Below are 13,737 nucleotides of genomic sequence, written 5' to 3'. Positions count from 1 at the left end.
ATGAGGAAAACAGGATAAGTGATTATATATCCCCATAGAGTAAGGGCTTACTTGCCTAAGTTCCAAGTAAGTGGCAGTGCCCAGACGTAAACCCAGTTTATTCTGTTATCAGTCATTCAGGGAGCACCTGGGGTGTGCCAGCCAGCAGCAGGGGTATGAAAGACCAGGCTGAGTTCCTGCCCTCAGCATGCCCTCGGCTGGTGGGAAAGACAAACAAGTTTGCAGTTGCAATGAAATGTGATAAGTTTCGTGATGGACGTTTGCACACAGTATCAGGGAGCAGCAAGGAGTGGCACCTCCACTGGCCTCGGGAAGGAAGGATCCAGAGAAGGCTGATTGGAGTGGGTTCCCATCAGCTTCGAAGTAGGAGGTATCCAGAGACTTAGGGTAGGGAGCAGAGAGAGAACATTCTAGGCCGAGAAAATTATAAGTTTAAAAATATAAAGATGATGGAGAGCGTGGATCATCAGGAAACTGTAAGTCACGTGGAACCCTGGAATAGAAGGGGTGAGTGGCAGACGAGGGGTGGGACAAGGTGGTGGGATTGGACCTTGTGAGCATGAAGGAGTTTGGCGTTTATTCTGGAGGCAGCCGGGAGCCAGTGAATGGCTTTGGGGAGGGCAGCGATATTCAAATTCCATTTTAGAGAGGCCACTCCAGCCTCGGGGTCAGCCTCCTTGCTGGAGGGGGCAAGACAAGAGATGGGGAGGGAAGAGGGGGCCGTTACAACATTTCAGCAATTAAAAGATAAAGGTTATGCTAAGTTATTGGGGATGGAAAGAAAAGGGAAAAAAATTAGGTGGTTAAAATGATAGACTTGATACATTCACGTGGGCTATGTTTATCTGTGCCTTTGTCTCCCCCTTCTTTATGGGCAACCCCCTTCTCCCCCATCCTCTAAATAAACCACCCCAATTTTCTTACCCCAGCCTGAAGCTGAAAGAGGTATACTGGAGCAAAAACCACATCCTCAAAACTGCTTCGAAAACGAACCTAAACCAAATCAATATTTACATAGTTTGTGTTCCTAGCCAGCAGTTGGGTTTAATCCAAAACAAGCTTTGTGGTCAGAAACCATCTGAAAGAACAGCGGAGGGAGAGGTTGCCTGTGCTGATCGCACAAGGAGAGGAAGAGCTGGGCAGGTGGAAAGAAGGCCGCTCACGAGGGCAGTTCGCACTAATAACAATACTGCCTCTTTCCACTCCGTGAGTTGGATCTCCTTCGTAGTAACTAGCTCTAAGGAGTAAAGCATTAGTGTTGGGCACCAGTAGTCCCAAAGGTTTTAACTTTTTTTTTTTCTTCGTGCTTTTCCCCCAGCCGAGGTCCCCACGGGCGGAGTAATGGAGCTTCATCGCACAAGTCTGGCAACAGCCCACCGTCCGCACGGGAGAAGGACCTTCTGTCCATGCTGTGCAGGAATCAGCTGAGTCCTGTCAACATCCATCCCAGCTATGTGCCCTCTTCCCCAAGTAGCAGCAACTCTGGCTCCTACAAAGGAAGTGACTGCAGCCCAATCATGAGGTGAGTACTGATCATCTTTCAGTTCATGGTTCCTAGTTTGTCCTACATAGTAAGGTTTCTTAAAAAAATAAATAAAAAATAGTGCCCGGCCAGTGTGGCTCAGCGGTTGAGCACCGACCTATGATCCAAGAGATCGAAGTTTGGTTCCAGGTCAGGGCACATGCCCAAGCTGCCGGCTCAGTCCTCAGTGGGGGGCATGCAGGAGGCAGCTGATCAATGACTCTCTCATCATTTATGTTTCTCTCTCTCTCCCTCTCTCTTCCTCTGAAATCAATAGACATGTTTTTTTAAAAAATAGTTATGCAACTCGTGATCCGCTGTCTTATTCTGCAAAAAGACACTTCTCTTTCCCACACTCAGCTCATTGATTAAGGCTGCAGCAGAAAGAACACAAGCCACAATCTCTCCTAAGTTTCAGCGGTCCAAGTAGTGACGGGATAGGGAGGGAAAACGGAATCGCTCATGTTCGTTCAGATGCCAGCTATGGGTTGAGTTCCACCTCGTGCCAGGCACTGTGTGACGTGCTGGGAGTAGAGCAGTCAGTAAACAACAGAGAGGTCCCTGTGCGTGCCACCCAGAGGGGGAGAAAGACCTTACTCATCTAATGACAACAACACATTAAGATGATTCTGCAAGTACATGGGTGTGTAAAAGATGGCCAGGGGGCCCAACTCAAGTCTGGAGGGATTAGAGGAAGCCTCGCTGAGAAAGTGGAAATAGAAATGAGATCGGAAGGCCAAACAAGGAACGCGTTAGTCCTTGGGGGGTGGGGGTGGGGAGGCAGAAAGAAGGAACTGCACATCCAGAAGGGCAGTGACAGGAGGACTGGAGGGCTGGGACCTGGACTCAGGCCATCTTGGATGGAGCGCAGGCGCGGGGGGAGCAGGGCGAGCGCAGTGGCTTGGGTTGGGTCCAGAGTCAGGGAAGAGGCTGCCAGCCATCCTCTTTGAGCCCCTTCCTCTGGGCGTCCTGTCCTCATCAGCCAGCACTCTCGCAGCAGGGAAGCCAGCTCCTGGTCAGGCCCGACGGGGGCCCGGCTTCCCGCTCGGGGCGGTTTGTAGAACATCAGGCACCTCTCTTACGAAACACACTCCGGTGAGAGTGGAACAGCCTCATTCCCGCCAGAAAAAGGCAACTTCCCACGGAATCAGCAGGCTCGCCCCAGGGAGTGATTTCAGAACAATCTGAATTCAACTAATAACAATCGGGATCTTAGGGGCGCATTGTGTGGAAAGTTAGGTCACCTCGCTCCCTGGCTCCCTTCCTCCCCTCCCGCCTGCCCTCACTCATTGTCATATATCAATCAGCCTGTTACTCTGAACTGACCGGCAGGCCCGTGGGCAGTTGTGCATTATTTGGTATGAGATCATCCAGAAGCCGTGGAAAATCCTCCCTCTCCCCTGTCGCCCTCCACAAACGCCACCACAATTTTCCAAGTAATGAGCATCCTAAGACGGGCAGGTAGGTCACCACCCCCCTCACTGTGAGGTCGCACGTTACTGAGGTGTAAGAGCCCAACACACAGCTGCCGTTTCTTCTCAAGCGCTCCTCTGTGCCTTAACTGTTCTTTTTATACAAAAGGAAACGGGGCAAAAAGTAACATTTCATTACTCGGGTGGTTTCAGGCGGTCGGGAAGGTACATGTCCTGCGGTGAAAATCATGGGGTGAAGCCCCCAAATCCAGAGCAGTATTTGACTCCCCTGCAGCAGAAAGAGGTGACAGTGAGACACCTGAAGACCAAGCTGAAGGAATCTGAGCGCCGGCTCCACGAGAGGTGAGTCCGCATTCCTCGCACACGGTGGTTTAGGGCAGTTGGGTTTGGTTTTTTTTTCTCCTATAAAATGAAATATCAAACCACACTATAGAAAAATAGAAAAGGAAAAATATGATTTTATTTCATTTCTGTCATATTTCATAAATCAGTCTCAAAAGCTTTGGCCGTTTCAGGAGTTCAGGGGACCCTCCTACTTTGGAGGGGACGGCCTACGTTCTCCGGGTGTGTGCAGCTTCAACACGAGGAGCTGGGTGTGTGCCTGACTATTTTTAAATGGCAGGAACACTTAGAGGAACAATCCCGACTTCCAGCCCAAAGCGTCACACACAGTGAGCCCCCACTGGGCTCTGTTCATCCCTGTGGGAGCGCGCAGGGCTGTGTGCACTGTGACTCCCACAAGCTATTCCTGTGCTGAAGGAAGAGGCTCATTATTCTTGGCCAAGCATTAAGGTGAAAATGAAAACAAAAGAAAGCAGCCGAAGCTTAGATCTTATCTCGGAGAGAAGGGCCATTTGCCGCCTTGGAGCGGGCCACGTTCTCCACGAGCAGGCCACGTTCTCCGCGAGCAGGCCACGTTCTCCACGAGCAGGCCACGTTCTCCGCGAGCAGGCCACGTTCTCCGCTTGATGGTCTTCTCCTGGGACGTCGTAGGATGGATGGGCAGAGCTCTGACCACGGTAACCCAGGGCAGGGTTGCCATGAGTCACACCCTGCTTTCTGGAAGCATTTGGAGTGTGATTTGAGGAAACCATGGGAGGCTTTGAGCAGTCACGGGAGGGAGGTATGAAGGCAGAGAAACCGGAGACCATTCAAGCCTAAACTTAAAGCAGCAGCACTGACATCTCTTCAGGATCCTCACTTCCCAGTCTTCATATCCACTGAGAATGTGAGAACACATGAAGAAATTATATTCAAGGATCTTTTTCACCAAAGATCTTGAAATAGAGTCAATCTGGTGAGGGATCTAAGAAAATAGGATAGATTCTCTTCAGTGTAGGATGGAGCTGGTATCATCCTACCTGAGAGGAGATAGAATAATCAGCTTTTCACAAAGACCTTGCAACATGTAGCATGTGATGATTTAATTTTGTAAAATTATCATCGGCATATGATCAGAACAGTTCTGCCGTCTTTGATAGGTGATTAAAAGTGAGATGGACTTTTCTCCCACAAAGTGTAGGTATATAAAAGGGTAACTAAGAGACTCTAATGGGTTCTAATAATAAATTTTCAAATATTAAGTATTAACTAAAGTACAATCTTTGTAAAGTACTAATGCAATGTCTGACATGTAGTGACGCTCAAAAAAGAAAGAAAAAAACCCCACAACAGTGGCATTTTTTATTCCGATTCTAGTTACTATGATTATTTTAGCTATTTTACAACTGGGGTGGGGTCATCTAGGGCTAATGCCTGTGTTTCAAGTATAAGAGCTGGGCTCTTGGCTGTGTGTGGGAATTGCTTGCCACCTGGCTCCGAGTGGGCATTTCTCTCAGCCTCTGCCCCTCTCCTCCCTGCAGGGAAACGGAGATTGTGGAGCTGAAGGCCCAGCTGGCCCGCATGCGAGAGGACTGGATTGAAGAAGAGTGCCACCGCGTGGAGGCCCAGCTGGCCCTCAAGGAAGCCAGGAAGGAGATTAAGCAGCTCAAACAGGTCATCGAGACCATGAGGAGCAGCCTGGCCGACAAAGACAAAGGCATTCAGAAGTACTTCGTGGACATAAACATTCAGAACAAGAAGCTGGAGTCCCTCCTTCAGAGCATGGAGATGGCGCACAGTGGCTCCCTGAGGGATGACCTGGGTCTGGACTTCCCATGCGATTCCCCGAAGAAAAGCTTCCCCCGAGAGACCCCTGTTGGCAAGACGGCAGATGGGCTGTCTCTGGAAGAGCAGGGCTCCGAGGAAGGGGCCGACAGCGAGCTGCTGGTGGGGGATAGCCCCGCAGACAGCACAGATCTGCTGGATGAGCTGGGGACCGCCACCACCACAGAGGCTGGCGACCTGGAGCTTCTGCAGTTCACCCCCGGGGCCGAGGCCCTGGAGACCCTCCCCACGGGGCTGGATCTGGAGGAGGCCCGGGTGGCGGTGGAGCGATCGGTGCAGACCGACGTGGTTCCCTACAGCCCCGCAATCTCTGAGCTCATTCAGTACGTGCTCCAGCTCCAGGACCCCGGTCCCTGGAGCCCAGCATCCCCCGACGAGTCTGTGGCTGGCTCGACAGAAAGCTTCCCAGAGTCCACCTCTGCGTTAGTGGTTGACTTAACTCCAAGGAATCCAAACTCGGCCATCCTTTTGTCTCCTGTGGAGACCCCACGCGCCACGGTGGGAACTCTGGCTCCTGCAAACCGCTTCATGAGAGAGCTGGATTTCGCAGGCCCCGCAGAAGAAAGGCTGGACGGCGCGGCCCCGCCGGTGTGGGGGGCCGTCGGGAGGCAGCACTGGAGCCGCAGCTTCCTGGTGGATCTCGTGGCCGTGGCTGCGCCCGTGGTCCCCACCGTCCTGTGGGTGTTCAGTACTCAGAGAGGGGGCACGGATCCCCTGTACAACATCGGGGCCTTGCTCCGGGGCTGCTGTGTGGTTGCCCTGCACTCGCTGCGCCGCTCGGCCTTTCAGGTCAAGACCTAGGTAGACGTGGTCTGTCCCCATGTGCCAAGCTGTCCCATGTGATGTGGTGCCAGGCGGAGAAACAGCTGGTCAACCTAGGCCGGGCTCTGTTCTGTCGTGTTGCTCCTCGGTATTTTGCACTATATATTGAGTGGAAGCCTGTTCCCTGTTGAGGACCAGAGGTTATCTTCGAAGGCATGGAGACCTCGGTTCGAGTCCCAGCCCCACCAGTGTGGTGTAGAAAGCATGCTCGTGGCCCCGCGTGTCGTCAGAGGTCCCCGTTCCTACCCCGGTGGTTCAGGAAGAGAAAATGCAGAGTTCGCACTTTGCAAGACGGCTTCTGTCGGGCCGGCCTGTTACCTCCTTGCTGCGCTTTGTGCCGTTTCCCAGTGTGTGATTGTTCCAGCTTCCCGGTGGGCTTGTGCATAGCAGGGCACTGTAACCAAAAACGAACGTGTATTTGTGTCCTTGGTGTAGAGGAGTCTTGACCGATCCTTTTGTGTCTTAATTGGGGTTGATAAGGTTTGAGTGTCTGCAGTTTTCTACTAAACAGTAGCTCCGAGGCCTAGTGGCTCGTTCGTTCCTAAACCTGTTCGCTGGTGAAACTGTAAGTTTACGATGTATTAACTTATTTTTTGCTTATTATATATAGTGTTTTATTGGAGATTGTTTGTATCCTCACACTTCGGCATGATGACAGTAAAGATTAGTGGTTCCAGTTAAATAAATGTTTTATCTCTCACACCAGTCTTGTGCCGGGGTATGATTCTGTTTTACAGGTGAGGGAGCTGAGCCTCGAAGAGGTCATTGCTCCGAATGTCACAGTTCATCTCTAGAAGCCGGGATTTCAAGTGTCTGCAAAGCAAATACCTTTTCACTTGACCACACAAAGGGATAAGGCCTGGAGAATATCCTGGGTTCTCATTCAGAATTTAAATGTAACACTATACTTTTACCTGCTATGTCTTGGTTATTGCCCACCCCCCACTATAAAATATTAGCTCTCCGAGGGCAGGAATCTGTGTTCCCATTTGTTCACAGATGAGGTCAAGAACTTAGAACAATATGTGGCACATAGTAAGGGTTCTAAGAATAGCTGTTAAATGAAATAATTTATGCAACCAGTTCTCACGGGGTGCTCACATGCTAGGCACCTTACTGGGTTGGTCTTCAGTAGTGGAGGAGACGGTTTCTTCCCCTGTGAAAGACACAGAGTAGGCCAACAAATGACCGAGACCATGCAGATAGCGGATAGGCTACGTGCTGCCAAGGAAATAGGTGAAGGGAAGGAACACCTCGCTAAGGAAGTGACAGCGCTGGATGAAAAAGAGCTGGTCACTTGAAAAAGGGGGGGGGGGGTAAAATGTTGCAGAAAGAACAAATGCAAAGGCCAGGAGGCGGAAAAGGGCTCAACATGTCCTAGGGCATCAGGGAGACCAGTGTGGCTTGAGCAGAGTGAGGGGAAGGGGAGGTTTGGAGAGAGGACAAGAAGCTAGTTCCTGCGGGGCCATGGCAGTCACGGTAGGGCTGGTTTGAGTGTATTCCCAGTGCAATGAGACACATTAACAGACTTTAAACAGGGCAACGATAGAATCTGGTTTCTCCCTCCTCTCCTCTCCCCCTCTTCCTCCCTCCTCCTTCCCTCCTCCTGCCCTCCTCCTGTCCCCCCTCCTCACCCCACTCCTCTCTGGCTGCTTTGAGTGGAAGACAAAGGCACTGTGAGCAGGTAGGAGCAACAGAAGCAGGGAGGCCACTTAGAGATCTATTGTAAATAGCCCAGGTGAGTAATTATGACAATTTGGGGGTGGAAGTAGATCCAGAGATTAAGTTGAATAACTGGAGACACGGCTTTGAAGATAGAACTGTTGTGAGTTGCTGATAGGTTAGGTGTGGGGAGGGGGTGAGGTAGGGTCTAAGGAAGAGAGGAAGAAACTGAGGACGATTCTCAGGCTTTTAGCTTGAGCACCTGTGTCGATGGCGCCATTTACTGAGAACAGGAAGAGATCAAGAAAAACAAGTTTGGGAAAATAAACTTGAGATGTCAATTAAATACCCATGTGGAAACGTCAAGTATGTATGAATGTGAAAATCATGGGAGTTGTCAGGGCTAGAGCTATAAAATTGGAGCTCTTCAGCATTTATATACTATTGAAAACCACGGGATGGGTGAAATCACCCAGGAAGAGTGGAAAGAAGGAAAGAAGGCCAAAGACTGGGTCCAGGGCACCTCCAGCTTTAGACAGAAGATGAAGACCCAACAAAACAGCCGGGTAGAAGGCCGCGCGGGGGGCGGAGGTAAACCAGATGAGTGGGGCATATGAACCCGAGAGGGAGAGTGATTCAAGAGCGGAATGGTCAACTGTGTTGCGAATTCCGAGTAACATGAGAACAGGTACATGTCCACTGGCTTTGACCACAACACCTTAGTGACTATTAAGATCATTTCTTTGGAGAAATGGGCATGGAAGCCAGATTGGAGTGGGTCAGAGTGCCTAGAAGAGGGAAAGTAGAAATTGATGCATGCAGCTAATTGTTTTAAGTTTTACTGGGAAGGGGGGTAGGGGAGTGGGTGGTAGTTACAAGGGGATGTGGATTACAGGGGCTTGTTTTAGTTTTCAATAGCGAGAGGAGATGGAGCACGTTTATACACTTTGTGATCCAGCCCTAGAGAGGGGAATTGATGACCTGGAAGAGAGGGTTAACTGAAGGAGGGAAGCCCTGGAGAAGATGGGAATAGGATGTCGGGCACGAGGATGCACGTGTGGGGAGGTGGTTCGCCTCTGAAAGGCCATTGCTTCCATCGGAACACACGTGGGCACTTAGCACACAGCCCTACAGGGATTTGGCCAAAATGGAAAGGAAACTATTTTTGGAGGTGAATAACGGGAACTGTCCCAAAATAATGAGCCATGCTGACTCAGGTCCCTTCCTGAAGTCCAGCCCAAACCAATACCTAGATGCAGTTATCTTCCTTACAGTCCCTCCTTGTGTTTATTTTTAGTCATTGCTAAATCGATGCATTTTCACTTGCAGAAGAATTTTAAGGGTGTTTTTGGTCTCCACTTGTTGCTGCAGAAATGAATATAACCACATAGATTCAGCACTGTTTGTTGTTGTTGTTGTTGTTTTTATCAAATCAAGATGGATGGAAAGATGGGTCCTGGTAAAGAAGAATTCTCCACGAACCACAAATATTTATGCTGATCAACAAATAGCAAATTGCTTTGTTGTCTTAATGACCTGTATCCTTCTTTAAACCAAAAGATAAGTTAACTACATGTCCTATCCACAATGACACAAATCTGTGCCGAGGTGAAACAGGAGGTCCTGGAGCAGCTACTCTGTTTTCCTTCCCCATCCCCCACCCCCAGCAGCTACTCTGTTTTCCTTCCCCATCCCCCACCCCCAGCAGTTTTCCTTTTTCTCCCCCAGCCCTACCCTTCTCCAAGGCTTCTGTATGTATAGTCTGTGGAAAATTACTGCTTTTATTCAGAACAGCCTCTCACAAATGAGTCCCTTGGAGTAAATACAAGATGGAACATAGCTTGCCTTTCGGAAGCCCAAGGCGTTGGCTGCTTTTGTGGACAGGATGACCCGATCCCATAGAAAGAAACTCCTCTAAGTTGTTTCCCGTAATTTGGGTGCCTGTGATGTACAAACAGGCAGGAAAATGGAAAAAAAGAACAAATCCACTCTAACGGACAAATCGCTTCCCATCAAAGCAAGTGTTCAACATTTCCTACAGTTATGTGGACAAACATTCCAATTTATAAGAAAAGGTTTTTCCCAAAGGGATATGCTGGCCTTTCCAAGTTGAGCTGTACAGAAGGGAGGGGAAAATGCAGCGTGCTCAGATGCCAAGCGTTTCTGACATTTGTGGCAGGAGAAAAAGGAAGTCTGTGATTTGCATTTATCATAGGCCCGCCCTAAGCAGTGGTTGGATCTGATGTGTTTTTCTTTTGAGGATTTCTCATTTTAAAAGTCTTGGGGTAGATCCTGACTTCTATTTTGGCTCTGTGAGCACTTTTACAAAAGTTACTTATTTCCAGTCTTACCAGGCAACATGTGCCCCAGGAAGCAGTAACCTAGGCAGTGAAACGCAGCAGTGTATGGCAAGGAACGCTTGAAAGAATGTCAACAAACTCCCAGTTGTTCCAAAGAAAAACAGAAAGTCCAAAGAGAATAGAACAAATTTATATCAGGTAATTATTTTTAAAGCACTGGAAGAGATGCTGCGCTGTCTCTCCTGATTCGGCCACACTCACAATGGTTGGAATAACTAATGGTTATAACAATAATTCCACAGAACTTTAAAATTCAGAAAAGTTTTAAATGCTACTCAGAAGTTTGTATTTAAAAAGTAGCATATTTCAGTAGTGTTTAAGTTTTGCAAAAGGTGTATCTGTTTCAAAAAATGTATTCAACATTTAAAAGTGGAGTTTTTGGAACAGGGGCACCAGGCCCCACCCGTGCTTCCCTCTCATCCTCTGTGGTGGTTACAGGGTCACCTCTGAGTACAACTTGAAAACCAGTTCTTTGAAAACTGCCACTTCAGCCCTGGCCAGGTGGCTCAGTTGCTTGGAGTGTCACCCCATACACCAAAATATTTCGGGTTCAATTCCCAGTCAAGGCACATACCTAGGTTGCAGGTTTGATCCCCCGTCAGGCAATTGATGTTTCTCTCTCACGTCGATGTCTCTGTCTCTGTCTGTCTCTGTCTCTGTCTCTCTCCCTTCCTCTCTCTCTAAAAATCAATTTTTAAAAAAACACACCAAAACACACAAAAAACCCTTGCCAGTTCATGTAAGATCTCCTGGGTGGTAACCTTAGTTCATTGGAAAAGATCAGCAATTTTCAGCGGGTGTGCCACAAGAATTTTTAAAACATGCAATACCTGACTATTTAGTCAGGGCACAGACCTCTTTTCCCTTAGATTGTAAAAAAAAAAAAAAAAATAGCCACCACCACAGTAGCCATCCAGTGTGAATGAATCAATATTATACTTTCTTTTTGGTCAGATTGGCAAGAAATATATTTTTTGGTGTGCTGCAGAGTTTTAGTAGTTAATGTGCCATGAGATGGAAAGGTTGAAAATTGATGGAATAGATCGTAAGGTCTCAACCCTCTACTGTCCTAAACAAATGAATGTTTATTCTGACCTTTCTCCCTGGTTTGACTGGGAGGAGGATCTCTCACTCCCTGTAGCATCTGGGATTACAGTGAAGTGAAGTGATGACGCAAAACCCCCAGCCTGGCTCTCCTGGAGAGTGCTGTGATAGGCGCACCATGGCTCTGCTACCTGAGGCCCTGCAGTTCCTCCCCATGCTGATCTTATCTGACCCACCTTCAGGGCTATTTTCACTCTCCCTCCCTGTATGTGTCATTTCTGATCAAAGCTATTTGAATAGCTTTGAAAAATTACATGTTTGCCAGACTAGAACTGTAATGGACTGGAACATGAAAACTATTAACAATGGCAATATTCCTCTAATTTGATGGTTCAGTAAGACCCTCCCTCCCTTCCTTGCAATCAAATAACTCAGTGTCTGAAATAGTTTGCCAGCCTCACTTTCTACAGTAAACAATAGGTGCTGGCATTTTAAACTGACTTTTAATTCTTCTGAATCAGCACATTATTTTTAGCCTGTTTGTTGTAGAAAGAGAATGGATATCGAAAGCAGTCTTAATAATTTTCACCTCTCCCACTGAAAGCAGTACATGGAAAAAAGTTTTTAACATGATCACCCTGTACAAGCTGATTCCACAAGGGCTCCTTCTAACCAAGACAGACAGTAATCATGAGGCTGAACACATTGCAGAGCTTCAAAAGGAATAAAAAGCACTTGTGTACTTTAAACTTAAATGAGGCAAGTGAAATATATCTCTATTCTTGTACACCTTACTTTACTTACCACTACAATAAATATTGAGCCAATTTAAAAAGAAAAAAAATTTTTTCAGGTAGCTCAATTGGTTAGAGCGTCGTCCAGATATGCCAAGGTTGCGAGTTCCATCTCGGGTGAGGGCATGTACAAGAAGCAACCAATGAATGCATAAATAAGTGGGACAACAAATCAGTCTTTCTCTCTCTCGCTCTTCTTTTCTCTCTGTCTGTAAAATCAATTAAAAAAATGTATTTCAGGGGCCAACATATCTAATGGTGATGTCATTTTCCTCCACAATATACGTATACACTCATTTTACTCAGCAGTAGTCAACAGGTTTGGAGACTGCAGTGCTACAGAAATTAAGGTTTGAATATATTAACAAACGAAACCAATTATAGGTAGAAGTTAATGTCTTATAATGAGCCAAAACTGACCTAAGAATAAGAAACCATAACAATTTCTCTCAACATACCACCGACTCAGAGTACATCCTTCGAATTTTCCATGCACGAAGATGATTTTTTTCTGTGCCAATCACTCTCTGAACCAGATCCTGAAGACATGTGTTAAAAAGATAACTGGATAAGGTCAGGGACACAGTCTGTGCCAGGGAGGTCTCTGGGTACGGTACTGGTCTTCACATACAGGAAACCTGTGACCTTGGCCTCAGTAGACAATGGCCCAATCATGTGAACTAACTGACCTGTCCAAATGTATGAATATAAACCACATCTCATTTTGCCTTGGTTATACTATCTGACCAAGTAACCTGGAAATACATAATTCCATGGCATTGACCTTCAAATACAGTTGTTATAACATGAAAATAGAAGCCAAGCTAATTTCTTTCATATTCATTAAATAAATCTTAGAAAACACGAATGGGGATTATCTGCTGTAGTTTGTAACATCTTCACAGAGTTCTTCAAAGCTAAAGAGGAAATTCTGAAGGCTAACTCTGGCGGTTCAGTTTCAGTTGAAGAGAGGTCTTTGAAGTCAGAGCCCACCTAGAATGCTGACTGACCACTAGCACACCCTGTTTTCCTTTCCATTAATCTAGCCCACAGCTGCCCTGAGCTTTGGGTTCCTTATATGTAAAATGTCTACCTCACTGGGTTGTAAGGAGTCATTGATATAATTAGACTTTCAGACAGTGCTGAGCACATAATAAATGTTCTCCTATTAAACTTGCAGGTCAACTTAAGGATGTGTAAAAATTAATATTGCAACGTCTCCCACTCTCCATATATAAATTAAGGGGCTGCTGTATCAGTGCACCGCCAGTATTTGGGAAAGTGTGTATAGGATCTCATAAGGAAGTGTACAGAACCTCATAACAACTACCATTTGTTGAGCACTTATATATGTGCCACTTACAGTGTCAGTTAATCCTTAAAATCATCTGCATTTAAACAACTCCCAAACTCAGGGAATTTAATACTATACCATCTCTGCAACAGCTCTGAGAACTCTGAGATGCTCTCAAAATTGGGTGTGATCAGATCAATATATAGGCAAAGTATCTGCATAAATTGTCATGGCTGTGATCTCCGGTTTGGCACACTGTACTGAGTTTCTCTGTAAAAGCTCCTGCTTGTGGATTAGCAGTGTCAGCAGCAGCTGTGCAAGGGTAGAAATCTGTTGTATGAGGTGTGGTAAGAGGGGTTCCTAGAACAGTGTCTCTTCCCAGCCCTGAAGACTGAGACTGCTGATGAAAAAGCATCTTTACTCTCCAATCTTACTCTAGTTACTGAGCATGCCCAATGGCCATGACTAAGGGACACTGAAGATAAAAGGGAGGAAGCAAAGTTAAAAACAAACAGTTGAATGTAAGAGTCATTAGCTGTTGCTGTAACCTTGAACAGCTTTGGTTGTATTAAGGTGAGGTACATTACACACAAAAAGCCTCTCTTTGATATTAGGAGAGCGCAACTCAAGTTTTAAAATA

The 13,737-nt window shown here is 47.1% G+C and overlaps 1 protein-coding gene across 5 annotated transcripts in view; it reads left to right on the top strand.

Moving 5' to 3' along the window:
- The window catches only part of SYBU (syntabulin), a 58,156-nt gene extending 51,509 nt beyond the window's left edge, over positions 1 to 6,647 (top strand). For 4 of the 5 annotated variants that reach the window (XM_081117367.1, XM_081117366.1, XM_081117369.1 and 1 more), the window contains 3 exons: positions 1,319 to 1,522; positions 3,148 to 3,297; positions 4,818 to 6,647. In XM_081117367.1, coding sequence (XP_080973493.1) covers positions 1,319 to 1,522; positions 3,148 to 3,297; positions 4,818 to 5,922 — 1,459 coding nt within the window. In that variant the 3' untranslated portion in view covers positions 5,923 to 6,647. Of the gene's footprint in view, positions 1 to 1,048; positions 1,207 to 1,318; positions 1,523 to 3,147; positions 3,298 to 4,817 lie in introns of those variants that run through there. The other variant, XM_081117370.1, reaches the window with a different exon arrangement.
- Positions 6,648 to 13,737: the final 7,090 nt, after the last annotated feature.

The sequence above is a fragment of the Miniopterus schreibersii genome, assembly GCF_964146895.1.
Source record: "Miniopterus schreibersii genome assembly, chromosome: 17".
Lineage (NCBI taxonomy): Eukaryota > Metazoa > Chordata > Mammalia > Chiroptera > Miniopteridae > Miniopterus > Miniopterus schreibersii.
This window is presented reverse-complemented; position numbering and strand designations above follow the sequence as displayed.